This window comes from Bubalus kerabau, chromosome 6 (assembly GCF_029407905.1).
Source record: "Bubalus kerabau isolate K-KA32 ecotype Philippines breed swamp buffalo chromosome 6, PCC_UOA_SB_1v2, whole genome shotgun sequence".
NCBI lineage: Eukaryota > Metazoa > Chordata > Mammalia > Artiodactyla > Bovidae > Bubalus > Bubalus kerabau.
Window position 1 is genome coordinate 96,617,074 of NC_073629.1, and position 20,258 is coordinate 96,637,331.

Consider the following 20,258-nt stretch of genomic DNA (forward strand, 5'->3'; position numbering starts at 1 on the left):
GCTGAAATATTTCTAAAAACATCGTTGACTTTTAGCTCCGTCCTGACCTTTAGCACAATTGCTAGTTTATTAACCCCACTAGAACCCAGGGCTTCCAACACTGGAAGTGCCCTAAAGAACCCTGAGTCTCAGACCATCGGGGTCTTGCTCACTTCTTTCATCCAGAATCTTTGAAGACAAGACTAGCATTTCTATCTAGCTTTGCACCAATCTTGCTCTGGATCTCAGGAGCTGGAGTAGGGAGACCACTCCTCTCTCTGGGGAAGGGCGACCCAAAGGCAGGTGACTGTACAAATGATCTTGTCGGAAGATCAAGTCACTCCAAACTCCCTCTCCCTTCCCGTTCCTACATGCTTACAGTTATTCCTACTGTCTGCAAGAGGGACAGTGCAGCACAGAGCTTCTGAGATGTGGGCTGCCTCCAGTACTCACTAGCTTTGTGACCTTGGGCAAGTAATTCAATCTTGATAAGTCTATTTATTTACTGACAAAAAGGAGGAGAATTCTCCTTCTATGGCTTTTCAAAAAGAACTAAGACATCAGACTTAATGCGTCTAGCACATACCTAGAATTTAGAATCTACTTGGTAAATATTATTATGGGATGACTCAGACTGACTTTTGTGGGTCACTCTGGGACGCTAGCTCCCATAGGGCACATCTTTCAATTTGATCACACAAGCAAACATTTGGAACATGACCAGTGAACACTTAATAGAAGCTCTGTCCTCCTCCATCAGACTGGTGGGGTCTGGGATCATCCTTTACCACTTCACAGCCATGAATTTCCTCTAGCACGTTCCTACAGATTCCTCTGCCTGCCATCTACAAAGTACTTTTCACTTTCCAAAGTGACTTCACAAAGCTGCTCTCAGCGATTCTCACCAAGGTGGGAAGGCAGGCACTATCATTCATCCCAGATGGGGCAGCAGGACCAAGGCGGGATCTGCCCCTCGCCACGCAGCACTCACAGGTACCTTCACCTGCTCACAGCTGGGGCGTGGCAGGAACAACACGGCCTAGGGAAAACCTTTCCTGAATCATCTGGCAACACTGTGGCCCTCGTCTGACCCACCATGGAACAGAAAAAGAGGGCACTTGGAAAGCATGATAAAGACATGGTCTTGAGTGCTGCAAGGAGGGTGAGATGAGAGGAAAGGGGCTTCTTTAGGAAAACACTGGTATAGAAGGTGAACGTTCACTCATTCCTCCCTTTCTTGAACACTTGCTGTGTGCCAGGCCCTGTGCTGGGAGGGTTTTTTCTTTAAAGATCTGACAGTCCAGTGAGGAGAGTAAGCAAACAGGTAGAGAGTGCAATGCAGACGGCTGTTCCTGCCAGGGGGAGACTCACTTTTCTTCCACATGGAGGATGCCTCCTGGATAACGTCCAGCTCCTTTGTACCCCTGTATCCCCTCTTCTCCAGGGAAGTGCTGCAATGGCTCTGAATAGGCTTTAATAAAGGGAATGAGCATGTGAGCCACAGACGCTGCCTGCTTCCTCCCTTCTGGGAGCCAGATGCCAGCCGGAAGCCCACTTTCTATTTCCGGTTTTATGTTCTATGGGAGTCGGCTGTGTTCTCATGTGGGGAGTCCTATGGGGTCCAAAGCACCCATGACATAGTATATTAGTTTGTCAAAGCATGGGGTTCTGTGTTAAGAAGCTCAAGGTGTCCACAGAAGCCATTTGGGCCTTAATCAGTAATAAAGAACTTAGGGTTCCATAGTTTTCTTTCTGTCTTATCTCTCAATTGGCTTAAAAACTTGGATGTAGAAAACAGAGGTGTCATTTGTTGAGCTCATTTGAATTACAAAGACCTCTAGCATTTTCTAGGATGTTTTCATGAGCTTGGTGTTCTGTTCACAAAACTGTTCATTTCCACAACCATAGTTCACGGTAAGTGGTAAGGGTGACAAGTGATAATGGTGATCTCAGCAGAATGCATTATCTTTGAAATTTGTTTCATAGAAATTTGATGCTGGAAGTGACCTCAAAACTTCAGGGCAGGATGTCAGACAGTTGGCCAACCACCTTATACATTTCTAAGGACAGGAAGCATCCTATGTAATCACTGGCCATCACTGACTATTGGAAAGTTCTTCCTTCTGCTGAATTCAAACCTGTCTCTCCCATAGCTTCTAACCTTCTCCTATTTCTATTCTGGTTCCACACACTAGGAGCATCCTTCCTGTCCTCATCACCCCTTTTCTTGTGGGTCTCACTGATATGTCATAGTTAGAGCAACAGACAAAACTGTATTTTGAGACAGATCACTCCAAGGAAGCTCTCATTTATGTTACTTTAACAGAAATGGAGCATCTCTTCAGCAATGGGAAAGAGACAGAGGTTAAGAGCAAGGGTTTTGGTAGAGAGATGTAGGTTTGAATCCTAATCACTTACTAGCTATAAATGGTAAAGCTTGGGGTAAGTCACTTACACTTTCTGAGCTTATCACTTGAATAACCTAGTTTGGAAGCTTCCTAATAGAGCTAACAGAGCATTAAACAAGCTGATGCATATATGATTCTTAGGTACCATGCCTGGCACATAGTAAGTGAAAGTGTTAAATTGCTCAGTCGTGTCCAACTCTTTGAAACCTCATGGACTGCAGCTTGCCAGGCTCCTCTGTCCATGGGATTTCCCAGGCAAGAACACTGGGAATGGGTTGCCATTCCCTTCTGCAGATGCCTGCCACACAGCAAATGTTCAGTCAATAGGGCTCTGAAACAACTGCTGTGTACTTAGGCCTGATGCTAGACACTGGCGGTACAAAGATGAATACAACAACCCCTGACATGCAGGACTATTAGTTTAGCAGAGGATACACTTATTTCAGAAGATAAGATTGCAGATTTTCCCCAGTCTGTTGTAACACAGTACTCTCTGAGTGAGCAGAAACTTCCCAGAACATACACATCCCTGGGGACATTCATTCCAAAGAGACCAGAAGGATAGCAGCAGAGAACAGACTCTGGTGCTTCCAAGGCCTTCTAGGAGCAAACCCTCCCTGGGACCTCTGATCCCACCTCCGGGAGTAGGGAGAGAAGAAAGCAGCCAGCCAGTTCCTAGAAATGACAGTTTTTATTGTGAGAATCAGCTTATTCCTGTGCCTATGGCTGCAGCCCTGCTCATAGACAGGACAGGTGTCTGCTTACGTGGCCCCACGCCTCATATTTTCCCCACCCATCGCCTAGTATATGATGTCCTTCTATCAGGGGCAAGACCTGATGGTACTGTTTCTAATGAGTTCTTTTTTTTTTTAATACTTATTGGCTGCATTGGGTCGTAGTTGTGGCGCACACAATCTTCGTTGCTGAGTGAGGGCTCCTTTGAGTTGTGGCATGTGGAATCTTCAGCTGCAGCGTGCAAATGCTTAGTTGCAGCTCGTGGTATCTGGTTCCCTGACCAGGGATCGGACCTGGGCCCCTTGCATTGGGAGTGTGGAGTCTTAACCCCTGGACCACCAGGGAAGTCCCTCTAATGAGTTAAAATTGTGCTACTTCTTCCTGCTCAAAACCTTCAGTGTTTCTCCAGCATCTTGTGATGGAAGCTCAAATCCCTTACCTGAGCATCTAAGGTCCTCTGGGATCTGGATCCACCTCTAATCTCCTGCTAACCCCTCTAAGCAGCCTAAGCCTCAGTTCAAACAAAATGTCTCTGTTCCTGCTATCCATCATCCTCATGGCAAAATGAACTCCTGCCCATCCTTCCAGGCTCAGACTGAATGCCACTTCTTCCGTGAAGCCCAGGCACAAATGCCTGCTCTCTCCTCAGACTCTGCAGATGATACACATTTCAACGACAGTAGCTATCACCCCCTCCCACCCATCACAACCATCTGCGCTAACATTTCATCTCCCCCAAAGTAAGAGCATTCTGGTGGTCTCTGCAGACTCTCTGTGGCATCTAGTCTCCAAGCTTTACAGAGGGCAGGAACTCAATAACATTCTTTGGACTGAAGCAAAAAAAAAAAAAAATGTGTAATGTACTATATGGAACACATTTTAGCTCTTTTCCCAGGAACTGACTCAGATGTAGAGAAGGAGCTAGAGGGACCCATGGATATGAAGTGAATCCAACAATATCATGAAAGTATTTGGTACACAGTAGACTGGATAAATACTTCTTTTAAAAAGGGGTGTGGTGATAGAATTCATGTGCCTTACAACTTTTTAAAAGCCCATCTAATTATCAAGGGGGATTACTTGGTATAAGCACCTTGTGGTCTGTCTAGCGGTCCCTGGAAGGGAGAGAGATGTGCTAAAGATTTCATGGCCTGGTTAGTGGAAGAGCTGGTCTCAGACTCAGGGCTTAAGACACTGAGCGTCCTCACTAAATTGCAACTTCCGACTCTCACTATACTGGTAAGACTGCTGTGGCCTCTTGAAAGCTCCGTAATACTTTCCACTACACAAAGTGAGACTCAGATTCATTCTTCATGTATCTCTGAAACATGCAGATGGGGAAAAGTCTTCCCCTCTCTCTATGTAATTCTCACCTTGGGGTAACCCTATTCACTATCATCTTCATTCTGGGAAGCATTACTTGAGAATTCCCTATAAACCAGGATTACCTATAAGTGAGATATTATTAGTTCCCTTTTCCAGACGATAAATTCTGGCTCAGTGTGACAAGTACTTGTCCAAAGTCACACAGCCAGCACTGTGCCAGTGCTGGATATGACTCTGGGATCTTTCCACTATGCCAGGCTAATGTGGACAGTGAAATAGAAGCCATGCACTTGGCACAAGCTGCTACTTTCCTTGGAGAATTACCAAGCTGGAAAGATCACGCTATAATATTTTATTGGCTATACTGTTAAAGTTGGAAGGAACCATTCTGCAGATCAGGAAATAAGTCCTGAGAAATAAACTAAATTGTCCAAGGTCACCCTAGTAATTTTTAACGGAGCTGGATCTGACTCCGTCTGAACTCAGAGCTCTTTTGAATGGACAACAAAGGGAAAGGAGAGAGGGATGTGGCTCTATGACCTTTGACAGACCAGCTGGTTTGCTCTGGGGCTTCACGGTAACCATGGAGAAATGATCTTTTATTCTCCAGGGCCACTGATGCTCTAGGCCAGCATTGCCCAAGAGAACTTTCAGAAAAAGTTCTAGATTTGTGCTGTTCAACATGGTAGCCACCATCTACATGTGGCTCCTGAGTACTTTAGATGTGTCTAGTGTGAATGAGGAACTGACCTTTTCATTTATTTTTAACTTATCAATTTAAATTCAAATATAAATAGCCATATGTGGCTAGTGGCAATTATACTTGACAGAACAGTTCAAAGTCCAGAAACAACACAAAGTTATAGCATCTTAGAGCTACAGGGGACCTTTAGGATCATTTAGTCAGACTCCAGTCTGGTATAGCAGTCCCTCTAAGTCATCCCTAATGACTCCACACGAATGTCTCGGACAGTCAGGGACTCACTATGACCCGAGGCAAATGACAGACACAAAGATTCTCTTCTCAGATTCTGGACATACAAGATTGAGCTTGAGAGTCACTGCAGACTTTTTTTTTTTTCTCTAGAGAATGGAAGAGCAACCACTGTGTGGTGAGTACGTGAGTGCAGGACCATCTGGCTGTCTTCTTCATTTGCCTCTGAACAAGCCTTATAGTGTCTGGTCCTTTCAAAACACGGAGCTGAGAATGGGACACAAGACACCTGGGATGAGTTGGCCAGAGTAGACTGGAAAGGACCACTGCTTCCTGGGATCCAGAGTGGACAATTCTCCTAAGACAGCTGAGGTGGACGATTGTTTTTAAGCAGCTCACATCACATTGTGGGATCTTTTACACCAGTAGCCAGCTAAAGGCCCTAAGCCTCATTCCACATGAAAACCTAGGTGTGCTTGTAACCTGTACCTGCCCAATCTTTTCCTGTCTCCCAGACACGGGGCACTGTGGATGACCTTTAATATACTGGAAACATACGAGCCTCACTAATTGTATCTCCATCTTTCCAACTCCTATACCTGTATCTGAAATTATTCACTCAGAGCAAGTTAACAGGGCCCTGGGAAGCAAAGCAGCTGAAAAGAATCTATCACAGGAGAGAAAGAGGGTCCCATACTACTGGGGTAAACGGGTCTCCCATTTTCACTGGTGTTGCCACTCTCTCTCTCCACTCCTTGGGGATTCAGTGATCCAGCCGCCCCTGCTGACCTTGGCCGGGAAGCACTCCCACACTGGCTCTGACTACAGCCATAATGGAGGAGGAGAGACAAATGCCTTTTTATTATTAATGAGACTAAGGGAGGTAGTCTATCATTTCTGGGTGGGGTGATATCCGTCAGCAAAAAATGATCTGCTAACTCTCCGGAAGGCATTAAGGGCAGTGATAGGAGAAATAATTGCTTATGCCGAGTGCAAAGAAAAGATGCCTCAGCGGAATGGAGGCCTTTAGCGAGGCAGGTGGATTGTGGGTGGAGGGAAGGAGGCGAGGCTCCCTGATGACCCCTGGCAAGAGAAAGAAGCGGGAGGGGCAGATGGGAACCTGTGAAACTCAAGTGTGGAAAGATTCCCCTGGAGGCACCGTTAGTGTTATTAGAAGAATAAAGCGAAAAGGGAGAAAGGGCTAAGCAGTGTCGAGCAAGAGAGGCTGAAATAAAGGAACTGCTCTCCTTCCTGGAGAAAAGAGGTTTTTTTTCCCCTTCTGAAAAGCCTTCACTCACACACCTTCCCCTCCTCTAGCCCTGCTCCCTTTGGAACCAGGCTGCTGCCTCGTGATAAAGCTTCCTTCTTACTCTCTCACCCTCTCTCCTGATGGAGTGCCAACTCTCCTGGGTTCAGGCAGAGTGGCAGGAGCAGCCTTTGTGTCCCCTCAGCCAAACCTAATCCTGAAATCACTCACACCTTCAGTCTGCACAAGAGCTGTGCTCTGGGAATGCTGTCTTTAAAGTCACAGTTTCAGAATTTGAGGAATAGCTGAATGCAATGATTAGGGCAAGAAAAGCCACAAAATCATTTGTGAATGTAATACAATGAGAAGAGGAAGGAAACACAAAAATGTTAACAGCGTTGAGTTGGGAATGGCTGATGTTGCCTTCATCAGATGATAATGAATTTTCCAAATTATTTATAAATAAGCCTACTTTGCTTTTAAAATGAGTAAAACAAAGCTCCTAATAGAGATGATGAAAAACCAAAGTCTAAGGCTGACAAAAACTTAGCATATCAGCCCGCAGGCCTCTGGCCTCATTCGTCAAACACCCCAAGTGACATGCCATTGCCGGATGGAATTTCTTGGAACTTCACTTTGACTAGATCCCTCCTGTGCTCAAACCTGGTACAGCTTCCTACTCCCGCCCCTCTACCCCAATCAAGTGGGAACCCCTGCAGCCCCGTGGCCACCCCCACCTCCCTGCATTAGAGGTGCTCCTTGAGTGTTTGTGTCTCCCACGAGAGAGGAACTGCCAGAGGCAGAGCACTGAATGCTTCTCTAATCCTGCTTCTCAAACTTGGGTTAAAATCCAAACAGGTGTCCCACTACTCAGAGCTTTAGGATTCCAAATCCTCAAATTCCATTTTGGATCACTTTTTCCTGGAGGTGGTCAGTGTCACTTATATATCAGCCCAAACTTTCGATAAACATATCCCTCTTTTGAGACTACTACAGAATCATCTACTTTTCTTTGTTCCTAATTCATGCAACAAAGAGCTGGACCACTGCAGCTGCATTCTTAAGAAGCACTAAGAAGGGGAGTGCTTCTTAGTGAGAAGCTGGAATAAAGAGTAAATTCAGAAGCTGTTTTGTAAAGCCTATAGGGAGGTTCAGGACTGGACTGGCATCCACTGTGAAGTTTAGGGGATACTGGGAATTATTTTCCAGAATCCTCAGCTGTTTAACCCAATGCTTCTTGGAGTCTAAAGTGACCTCTGTTGGAGAAAGTGGGTTACGGGGAGCTAAGCAACACTTCTGAGGCCCTAAACAGGGCAAATAATCTTCATTGGGTTTAGGGTTGAAATGCTGAGAAAAGACCCAGTTTGGGGTCTTTGGGGCTAGTCAGTGTAAATAACCCCTTGGTCCTTACCCTATGCCTCTCTGACATACATGGATGGAAGACTCTCCAGGGCACTGTCGTCTCTGGGTCACCTAAGAACCTATTGCAGGGCCTGGAAGGTAGGGGTCTGAGAAGACATGATCTGAAGTCAGGTCTGTCTCCAGAAGGATGGCAGAAGCCCTGAACTGCAAATCTGTTTACTGAAGAACCTAGAGGAGCCACACAATTCATCTGTTTGCTTTTTATATCTCCTTTCCTTGCCAGTGAGTATAACCCATGTGTGCACAGAACCAAATACACACCCACACACTCACAGAATACATGTGCCGCTGAGCAAGCAGGTGGTGTGACATTCCAACACAGGCGACCTATTGCCAGAGTTATTTTTAACACATATTTTTCTTACTCCAAATCTCACTTACTAACTGATCCTAGGTAAGTCTCTTAATCTCTTTGGGCCTCAGTTTCCTCATTTGTATAAGGGAGAGAATCATTATTTTAAGAATCAGAGCTGATGTGTGTAAAGCTTCTAGTCTTTGGGAAACTTCAAGGGTTAAATATTATTAAGCATGAAATGCAAAGAAGTTAGACACCATAAACACTCAATGTAAGGTATCATTACTATCACTATTATTTCCTTTCAAGCTCACGCGTGCCTATCAAGTAACTCCTGGAAGACTCTTTCACAGTATCTTTGGATGCTAACTCAGCTCAACTGCTGGCCACTTGTGCGCCTTTGCACAAGTCACTTTATCTCTGAGCCTGGTCTCCAGAGGGATGGGGACCTGGCCACTTTCTCCCACTAAAGAAGTTATGATTCAAAGAACAATTCCTCTGCAGCCTCATTTTGCAGCCATGTACTAGATGGTTCCAGGGAGATCTTGGTAATGCATACTTCCAACGAAGTTACTTGTTTCTTCCTAATAGGCAAGTTATCTGCAGTCATCCACATTACTTGGAGGGGATTACTTAATGAAGCAGTCTCTTTTTTCTGCTTTGATGCTGTGTCTGCACCAAGACTGTATTCTCCTTGAGCACAGACTTGGTCTCGCCCTCCATGGGTCCTCAGTATTCATGCACAGTTACAGGACATCCCCCCTAATCAAGGGGAGAGGAATATCTGTTAACAGGGAACCATCATTTGTGGGCACCTTCTACTAGCAACCTAGTAATGAATCACTCACTTTCAAAATGCAAAACAGTGTTTGTGTATCTAAATTTAAGTTCAGAGGTTGCAAACTTCTCCACAGGTCAACTCGTTTAAGTTTTGTTTGATTTGCCTACATAATGCTCTAAAAATTTCTTAGTTGATTCAACCTTTCAAAACTGGAAGATTTGGCATAAAATACCTAGATTTCGGCTTCTACGGAATAAGTGGAAGATCTGACAATGAACTGGGCCTAAATAATCAGCAGTAGCTGAAGAACAGCTGCCCTTTTTAGTGCTTTCCAGCTCACAATGGTTTCCACCACTTCTCAAGGCTTTCTAGAACTATCTCTGAATCTAGCTGCTCATCATTAACCTTCAAAGCTTAGTAATTAACTCTTGGTTTGCCTGCATCTGTGCTGTACATTTAAACTCATGTGTTTTGCATGAAGCAAAAGGAGAGACAGACTTGACCAAAGTTTGCAAACACTACATGGTTCTGAGGAGATCTATATAATGCATGCTTCCAAAGAAGATACTTATTTTTTTCAGATAGGCACGTTATCTATTCCTTCATAAGAGTCAGAGCAAAGAGATAAATCTCATGCCACTTATTAAAGCAAACTGATGCAGAAGAAGTAAATAGCAGCCTGAAAGGCAGAAAAGCAATTTTAAAAAAATTAATAAATAATGAGACTATTAACAGCACAGGAAAAGGGTCTGCTTTTTTCCTTCTCTTTAATGTGATTTTTACCTTAAACACTGTGTCCCTTTAGGAAAGGGAAGAAAAGTTAATAAAGGAACCTATCACTCAAACTTAATTTTTAGTATGGCAAATAAACTGCTTTAATGAAAGGGCTGAAATTCCCAGGTTTGCACATTAAATTTTCATTCGTTGTAGAGAATGGAAATTATTGATTCAGCCGTGGCATCATGCATTTTGGATCCTACGGAAGCCCACGTTACTGCTGGGTGCAAATGTGTTGGCAGTGTTTTGATGCTGGGTGAGCACAGGGTGGGTGAGGGGGTGGGGAAAGGGATACAGAGAAGGGAAGGAGGCAGATTGATTCTTCACAGAAAGAAAATAATCAATGTTCCTTGTCTCTAAGATCCACTGAGACAAAAGCACTGCTCCTGATGGCACTGTGGGCCAGGGAGTGCATTCTGAGGTCAGAAAAGCCGGGTCCACTCAGCCTTTGGGGAATCCCCAACAGCTTCATGGAATATTTTATTTTAAAAAAGCAGAATGGATGGCTGAGAATTTGATCTTAAGCTCTTGGGGAGGCTTGGGTTTTAAGAAAACTAGAGGAAAGAAAAGTACCTTTCTCAGTTCAAGTTAGGGAAGAACAAATGCCTGACATTCTAATGCTGAACTGGATAACAGAGAAAAATCAGTCAAACCCACAAATACAGCCATCAACCTCGTGTGGCCTCATCCAAGAGTCAGGTGACAAGAGCATCCCATCTCAAAGCATTGAAAATAGGTATGTTTTTCCTTCGATAGAAATCAACACTCCTGCCTCTCAGAGGATACTCCATAATTATACAACTCTCGGTTATTTCCCCCTTAGAGAACTCACAGGGACTGATTCTAAGCTGAGACTGAGGCAACCTGAATCAAGCCCGTTTTGGGGTCTTTGTGAAGCAGACTGTATGAGATCCGGAAAGCAATCGTCTTTAGAAATAAGCTAAATGAAATTCCAAAAGTGGAGTGGCTTAAAGGAAAGAAGGAAAGAAAGAGGGAAGGCAGAAAGGAAGGAAGGAAGGAAAAAAGAGTAGAAAATAAAAAATAGATAACTACATAATACATTCACAAAAGAGAAGGTTTCTGTTTTGTTTTTTGTTTTGATTAACTCCCAGCTAGGATTATCTTACACCAGGTAGCCTCCTTATCCATCTGGATGTTAGAAAAGTAGTCTGTTGAGCTAAAAAGTTCTGATTTTGTGTTTTCAGATGCTAAGAGCTGGTGCCATCTATAGATTTCCATTCTGGGAGAGGTTTCTCTTTTGTCCTACTTTGCGTCAGACCTGCTGTCGTGAGGATAAGAGTGCCCAGGAGACACCTCCTTGTGGTTTAATAGGCTATGAAGGATGGGACTCATTAATCGGTCGGCAGCTGCCCCTAAACAGGAGTCTGCCCGTAGGTAGGGGAAGAAGGGAAAGGGAGGCTGAGGAGGAGGCAAGCTCTATCCCGGAGACCACCACCGACTGTCAGGGGTCACGGGCCAAAAGCAAACAGCACCGCCTCCTCAAGGATCCCCTCAGGGTGAAACTTGAACCGAGAGCATGACAATCCAGCCACAGAAACCTCCATCTGGAGGAGCAGACTCTGCATCACTGGATTTTTTTTTTTTTTTTTTTACTAGACTCTGCATAACTGGATTTTTTTTTTTTTTACTAGACTCTGCATAACTGGATTTTTTTTTTTTTTTTTTTTTTTACTTAAAACAATCCCTCTTGAGATATTACCTACCAGTCTAATTATTTCTGGATTGCTAGAATGTTACTTTTCCTGTTATCCCTTTACTATGTTCCCAGATGTTATAGTACCCATCCCTATTATACCACTGTGTTTCTTTATAACTGATTCTTCCTTTTCAAGTCTTGTTTAAGACAGTCCTCTTTACCTGTGGGTAAAGCCAAGCTGTTTGGCCTAGCATGTGAGGCCCCTGCCCACCTCCCACACTCATCTTTTCATCATCTTCTCACTGAATCTCAGGTCATAGAGTTCTGTATGTCATTCCCCACTCACAATGTATATATACATTTTCACAGCTTTGCATGTGGTGTTATCTCCACCTAGAGCAGCTTCTTCCCTTGGCTCTGCTCTGACCATCTTTGAAGGCTTGGGGTCCCCGGCTTTCTTGGTGTGGGTCATCCCTGACATCTTACCTGCTCCCTGGATAGGAAGTCCTATAGCTTGTGATCCCCTCCTTCTACTCAGCTCTCACCTTGTTCTTCTGTAATGATCTGTGTCCCTCATTTAGTACAGTAGATAATAAGTGTCCTTTGAAAAAATGAAGAAGCCACCGCCAGCTCCCTCATAGCCTGGATTTATTAGATCAAAGGATGAAATTTAACCAGTGTCTCCTAAATAAAGAGGCATATAACATATAACCTCTTACCTTTATAGTTTTGGTCTGGAGTCTGAGTCCATTTAAAGTGTTGATGGCTTTCTCTGCATCCTTTGGATCAATATAGTTAACGAATCCATACCCTAAACTCTGTCCTGTGGAAACATTTTTTAAGAGAGAGAGAGAGAGAGAGAGAGAGAGCTCATTATCTTGATAGAGGTAACACTTCCCATTGCAATGTGTCAAAACCCTCTAGTATATGGTTCCTTTTATACCAGGGTTTACTCTCAGGTTGAGAAGTTTCTATTTCTTTTATCTCTCACTCTGGCCAGCCTTTAAACTCACAGGAGCTGCCCTAGCTAGGAACTCATAAGTTCTCCTACATCCATACCATATACACATCATATACCCACAAGTGTCCACTTAATTGGGAAGAGGCGGGGAAGGGAAGTGGAAAGAAAGAAGGTGTGGTCTGTTAGAAGAGATTTGAACTGGAGTCCTGGGGTTTTTCCCAGGAATTAAGCTGTGTGACTCTGAATTCATTTAATCTCTTGCTTCCCCCCATCCCCCTATATTTCTTCTCTGCAGATAACAGCACTTGCACAGACAGGTGTGAAAGAGTTAATGAGATCCTGAATCTGAAATAAATGCCTACCTGGAACATAGTAGCTGCTCAACAAAAGACAGCTCTGCTATGTTCAGACCTGTAAAATTGGGGCAAGTGCTGGATGCAGTGGCTGTGTCTGCTGCCTCCGTCATGTCAGCCACACCCACACTCAGAAGACCATGGCCAGATCCAAGCAGCAAAGACTAGAGACATTTATATTGAAGGCATGGCCTGAATTTAAAGCAATTGCTACAAATCATTCATTGCCCTCATCATCCACCCAGCTTAAGAACAATAAAAAGGGGAGGTGGCTCGATTGGAAGGAACTGGGGAGCGCCTAACACAAAGGGAAGAGTGCAAATGAATTCCGCAAAGAGGATTTAGCTACTTTAGGTGAAGATGGCATCAACTTGTCTGAAACGAGCAGTAGCAAGTGACAGGGCTCCCCCCTAAGTGAAATAAAAATAATGTGCTTGCGATCGTGCCACTGATTATAAATAGTCCATCAGCTCTGCCATGTGTCATCAGCCAGAAATATCATTAGGAAACTTTACATTTTCTGACATACCCTTTAAGAAATACAGAGCTTAGGGTGGCTGAACAACCGGCTTGAACTTCCCAGGCAATGTTATTGATTTGTGGGCGGCAGCAGAGCCGAAGGGGAGGAAAATGACAGGACGTCACATGTCAGGAAAGACTGATTATATAAAGCTCTCTTTGGAGTACCGGGGCCAGGGCTGGGAGACAATACAGCAAAAAGTCTGCCATGTCCTGGTGACAGGAGCCCATTTCAGCAGCCAAAAAATCTTTCCAACAGCTTCTGTTTTGCTGGTAAATGTCTGTGTTTATGTTGGTTGTAGGAGGGAACCTGGGAAAACAAGTTGGGTTCCGGATCAGAAAATGGGTGACTTTGTTGTTCTTTACAGGGTGGAAGTAAAGAGAATCAGGAGGAAATTCAACTGAATTTTGTCCCTAAAATGGGAAACCTAAAATGACAGTACATTAGGATATTCCTTCTGTTTTGGAATAACAAGGTTAGAATAGGAAAGACAGGGTCAAACTTTGCCAGATATGCCTTCACCAGCCAGAATTAGTAGCTGAAGAAGGGGGAGAGAACGTGGAGCACCCTGTAGCTGGGCCCCTTCTCTTACTGTGCTGTGTGTGGTATGTGAGCCATGTGTGTACAAGTGGCGTGTGCATGCACATGCCGGTGCTCAGGCACACACATTCACACACATGCACAGGAAAGTAAGAATTAGAGACAGAGCTGTGAGTGTGAGAATTACAAGACCCTGCCACATGTTCTGAGAAAATTTTTTTGCAAATCCAAAAATACATGAGACTAATTCATTGGCTTAAAAATATCATTCATCCTAAATTCAGCTTCACCTCATCAAGCCTAGCTAAATTCACCTAATTAAATTTATTTTTATCATGCAAATTTATCAGTCCTATTTACCATGTATATAAGAGAAGTCTTAACAATTGCTGTAAAATATTCTTACAGTTATTTCTTTTGAACAGTCATGCACCAAGTTGAGGGGCTTTAAAAGGCATTTTAAAAGCAATAATCTCAGTGACAAACCTAATGTATGAGTACTAGGAAACAGGTCAGACAGAGTCAATCTATCCAACTAAATTTAATTTGTATAAAATTAAAATGAAATATGGAAAACATAGACAAAACACTCACCACTTAACTTCAAGCAATTCATGACTCACTGTACTGATGAAATATATGTGGAAGAATTTATCATGCCTACTAGTGGTGCATGTTCCCTGAGAAACTTTCTTTCCAATTATTCATATATTTATGGAAATCTTAAGTATATATAGTGGCTATAATTTTATATTCTATATTTTATCTTTATTTTAGAGCTCTGCTTCAGGAGGAAGGAAAACACACTCAGATTCTAGGAAGGTTCTGAAGGTCAAGTGAAGGAAAGACTCCTGCCCAGCAAGATACATCATATCTACCGACCTGTCTGTATGGTTGCAAACCCACCATCTCCTTAGTACCTGACTGCAGTGAGCACAACTGTGCTATCCTCACCGGCTTTAGGGTTAGAGAGAGATTGCACTTAACGTCAAGAACGAAGGTGCTTTGGGGAAAACTAAAAAACCCAATGAACATCATTTCAGAATGGAAGGGGAAAAAAGATCAGAGATTCTCCTTGATATAAAATAACGAACTGCAAACTCAAAAACAGGGCACTGCACTGAACAGGAGGAGGAGCCGGGTGGAAAGGCTTGCCTGTGAGTTGAAAGCTATGAGATAAATTGGCAACACAACGAAACTACCTGTGGGTAGCCTAGTTCATGAACAAGCTTCATTCATGTGCTTCTTGCCATTATCATAGGAATACAGCTAAGTCTAATAAAAAAATATTTGATGGATCTAAGTATATTCTTAAAAAAAAAACAACTCTAGAGAGAATTAAATCCCTTAGGTAGAAAATATAAAAACCCAAGCCTCATTTCTTTCAGAAACTTTTTAGTAATGGGGGGAGGGGGATGGGGAGTAAAATGAGGAAGAATTTTATGTTTTAATTTTGGTGGCCATATATTGGTGATGGGTTTTTGATTTGCACTTCTGTATTCAAATTGTCCATAGTACGTAGAAAAATATGGAATAGACACATTCACAAAGAATATCAACACTATTTCCATGAGGACCAAGAGAGTCACAATACTGGGAAAGACCAGGATAACCAGTCTGGAGTCTAGAGCATCCCAGAAATAGATAAAGTTTCCTTCTTCTTTTTCTCTAATAACTGCATCATCTCCCTTTATCAACGGTAGCAAGATCTGACCATACAGGTATGGTGATAGTACTTTCAGAACATAAAAGTAAACTTTTTTTGCTCCCAGTTTATGAGAATATTTTGATAGCAAATCAAAGAAATTAAATCACTGAAGTTGTGTGCATTGAATCATCAATAAAAGAGAAACAATAATTAAAGAAAAGATAAAAGGTTGTAAAATGGCTGCTGCTGCTGCAGTTTAGTCACTAGGTCGCGCCTGACTCTTTGCAACCCCATGGGCTGTAGCCTGCCAGGCTCCTCTGACCATGGGGTTTCTCAGGCAAGAACACTGGAGTGGGGTGCCATTTCCTCCTGTACAGGCTCTTCTGGACCCAGGGATTGAACCAGCTTGGCAGATGCAGTCCTTACTACTGAGCCACCTGGGAAACCCCAAATAAAGAGTACCTTCAAAATTTACAAACTTTAGTGAGTGCCTGGCTCCCTGATGCCCAGGATAACCCTTTCGTGTGACCAGTCCTTAATAATCCTTAATAGGCTGACCAGCAGGCTTGGATGAGAGGCCTCAGTGACCATGAATGGGCAAGAAAGGCATTCTTGGCAGTTTGGGATGGAAACTTAAAATTAGAATGTAATTTTGAAGAGAAAACTGTTACACATAATGGCTACATTTTTAAGGCGCTTTAGTGTATTTTGGATTAAACAGATTCTTGTTTTTAACAAGCTTTTCTTAAATGTGAACCTGAATACTTCTATTTTTTAAATGGTGCACATGTGCACGTACACATACAAAGACATGCCGTGTCCTCATACTAGGATGTGGCATTATCTCTCTTCTGTTGTAATTCTATACCTAACTTCTCTCCTTAGAAACAGAACACTTCTCCCTACAAGATAGAGTCTGCATACTTGAACACAGTAGGTACTCAACAGATATCTGAGAAGGGGAAGAATGAACACATACATTTGTATTAATTCTCCATTGCTGGAAGTGTATAACCAGAATATGTTTATGTTTGGCAGGAGAAGAGCATGAGCGTGCCTGAGAGGGGAATTCATTTAGTATTTGTGTCAAAGGGAGAACAGGACAACAAGCTGACACCAGAGACTGGAAAAAAACAACAACAACCAGAAACAAAATATGTCCTGGTGGGTTCCCCTCCAGCACAGATCAGATGAACAGGAAAACCCATCCCTGCCCACCTTTCCATAGAGATCCTGAGCTTCCAAAGTGCTTTCCCACCCATTTTGTCGCATTTGATTCTCACAGCAACCCTGTGGGAGAGAGACTCATCATTCCCAGTTGTGGAAACGGAAGCTCTGAGGGAACGGCAATTTGCTGGAAACTGAAGCTCTGAGGAAACAGCAATTTGCTCTACTCTTTCTGAATAGCTGAAACTAAGTCTAGATCAGGGGATGGCAAACTGTTTTATGTTTAGGGTGAGAGACTAAATAGTTTAGGATTGGTGGGTCCTCTGCTCTGTCATGACAATCTTGCCATTGTACCAGGAAGGCAGCCACGTATAATGTGTAAACTGATGAGCATGACGGAGTGTCAATAAAACTTTATTTAGAAAGATAGGCAGTGGGCTCAATTTGGCTTTTGGGCCATAGTTTGCTGACCCAGGGTCCAGATCTTCTGACTGCAAATCCAGTCTCCTTTGCTGTGACTACAGTTACTCCATTGGAACTAAAGTGTTAGTGACTATTCTGAGGCCTGGAAATAGCTCTGAAGTTTTTTGAACCACCTGAGAAAAAGCAAATTACCTTCAATAGTTTGTGTTAAGCAGTTTTATTGTATTCAAACTCTAGGGAAGTGTTATCATCACAGCTAAATACAACCCCTCATTTTCCAGTCATTCCAGATAGAAGTTGTCCCTTGCTTTGGGGCCCTCGAGGTTATGACAGCAGGACCCTAATGTGACATTCTCACGGCTGATGGCAGCAGAAGAGAAGCTGTCTCCTCTCAGGGCTGACGGGAAGGAACCTCAGCATTTCTGCCCGTCAACCTGCACACTCTGCTCTTTCTCCCCAAACCGTCATTCTCCAGAAACCTGACAGCTACTCCCCTCATCTGCAAAGTCCCCTTGCGGGCAGCCAGGTGGGTAGCTGCTGTTGATAAAAACTTCTGAGTCGAGTAAGGAGTTTTTGTGGATGTTAGAACTCCTAGCTCAGGCTGAAATTCTGTTCTCAAAGCACATGATAAAATCCCCAGTCACCTCAAGATCACCTGCGTGGCAGTAATCCACATGCTGGGTTCACTGCAGCCAACTCCAAACCCCAGGACTCCCTCCCTGCCAGTCCTGGGATGACTTTCCCTGCCACCAGCTGCCTTGAAACCTATCTCAACACACCCTGAAGTGGGTCAGAGAGCTCCATGGCTATTACTGCATGTATATATGTGTTAGAGTATATGGCCCCAAACTATACTTGTTGTATATCCTTGGTTAAATCATTTAAGCTTCGCCAGCCTGTTCCCTTATCTGGAAAAACAGGGATAATCCCTTATCCTCACAATCAAAGCATCATTGTGGATTAACTATATTAACATGTGGATGAACAGCAGCTACAATTTATTCAGTGCTGACTCTGTGCCAGGCACCCAGCTAAGTGGCTTATAAAATTACCTAATTTAATCCTGTGTGAAATGGGTACCCATCAAGCTCACTGTGAGGAGGAGAGGAAAGTGAGGCTAAGAACTGTTCACTAACCTGACCCAAAGTCAACCAGGAAGCAGGCTTCCAGGCTAGGATTTGAATGAACCCAGGTCTATGTGACTTCCCAGTTCATACCTTCTCTCCACGGGGTTTGGCTCTCTGTGCAAAGGCACAGCAGAGTGTCTGACACCAGGCAAGAACTCAAGGGGATGCACACCCCTTATTTTGGGGACCCTCTTCCTTCCTCACAATGACTGGGATGCTTTGAGATTCTAGAGCAGCCATGGCTCTGCTCCTTCCCATCCCACCTCTGTGGTTGTTTCCATGTGTCGGACAGTCTGGGTCTTGGCTTTTCTCCTGCAGATTCTGTGTTGGCAGAGCCAACTAATCAGAGGATTTATCTTCTTTTGGTAGTTCACACAATTCCCTCAAATTAAGCATGGTTTAAAGTCTTGTTCTTCTAAGTGTGATCCCTGTACCAGCATCACTGGCCTCAGCGGGTGCGTCTAAGAAATGCAGCTTTGGCTTATTGCTGCGTGACCCTCGCTAAGTTAAATGAACCTTCCCATACCCTGGATTCTGAGAAAACAACACATCTAACCATAGTCACGGGGAAGGGAAGCTCTGATAGGACTGTGGCCCACAAGGCTTCTCTGTCCATGGAATTTCCCAGGCAAGAATCCTGGAGCTGGTTGCCACTTCCTTCCCCAGGGAATCTTCCAGACTCAGGGATTAAACCTATGTCTCCTGCACTGCAGACAGATTCTTTACTGCTGAGCTACCTGGGAAGCCCCTATGATAGGAAAGCTCTCAGGGTTTCTTAATATGCGCTATTTCTTTTCATTCTCAGATTTTGCATTCTTACATTGCCCCCCTTTTTGCTGTGGTAATCTCATCTGTAAAATGGACTTACTATTATTTTTTAATGGTGTTATTAGGAGTATTGAGAGTGATAATGCACATGAAGTGCCTGGTATATAACAGATGCTCAATAGTGCTTCCCTGGTGGCTCGGATGGTAAAAAATCTGCCTGCAATGCAGGAGACCCAGGTTCTATCCTTGGGTCAGAAAGATCTCCTGGAGGAGGAAATGGCAGCCGACTCCAGTATTCTTGCTGGGAAAATCCCATGGACAGAGGAGCCTGGAGGGCTACAGTCCATGGAGTTGCAAAGGGTCAGACATGACTGAGCGACTAACATTTTCACAATAGGTTCTGGTTCCTTTCCTTTTTGCTCCCATGCCCCAATAGACACTGCCTTTACCAATGTCTCTAAGGATGCTATCTCTTGATTGAGACCCCAATCTCCTCAAAGGTGGAGAATATTTCTGATACTTTACTTTCACATTGGAGCACATACCATGCAATAGGTACATAAATTCCACAATTAAATGACACCTAATACATGCCAGATACTACGAGTGGGCCCACTGTGACCAAAAAATTGTTCCTGCCTTCAGGGAACTTGTCTCACTCCCTCATTCCTAATCAGAATATCAATTCACTGATGGCAGAAACCAAGTCTTTTTGGTTCTCTGCTATGCTCCCAGAGGATGGTGGTAAGACATATGGAACCAGAACTCACGAGACACATTTGAAAGCCCTGTGGGCTTTAATATTGAAGGAGAGAAAATTCTAGAGGTGCTCAAAGCCCCTTCCAATACTTGAAAGGCTGCAATGGGAAGGCAGGGGTAGGCTTGCTATGTGGGCTACCAGGGGAGAGAATGAGGATCAGGCAACAGAAGAAAGTTAGGGAGTGGATTTTTGCCTTGATAAGAGGAAGAACTTTCTACCAATGATTTTATAAAGATGTGGGCTGTCTTGTGAGGTGGTAAGCACCCCATGACTAGAACTATGCTAACAGAGGCCAGGTCTACATTTTATCAGGGGATGTTGTAGCAGTTAGCAAAATCAACTCATAAGATCCCTTCTAATGCTAAGACACAAAGCTTCTAAATTATATTTATTTGCGACCCCATGTCCACAGTTTATCCTTATTTTCTAAC

The 20,258-nt window shown here is 43.7% G+C and overlaps 1 protein-coding gene across 7 annotated transcripts in view; it reads right to left on the minus strand.

The window, feature by feature from the left end:
• The window catches only part of ELAVL4 (ELAV like RNA binding protein 4), a 161,436-nt gene that overhangs the window by 11,100 nt on the left and 130,078 nt on the right, over nucleotides 1-20,258 (minus strand). For 6 of the 7 annotated variants that reach the window (XM_055585950.1, XM_055585949.1, XM_055585947.1 and 3 more), the window contains exon 3: nucleotides 12,280-12,383. In XM_055585950.1, coding sequence (XP_055441925.1) covers nucleotides 12,280-12,383 — 104 coding nt within the window. Of the gene's footprint in view, nucleotides 1-8,287; nucleotides 9,108-12,279; nucleotides 12,384-20,258 lie in introns of those variants that run through there. The other variant, XM_055585954.1, reaches the window with a different exon arrangement.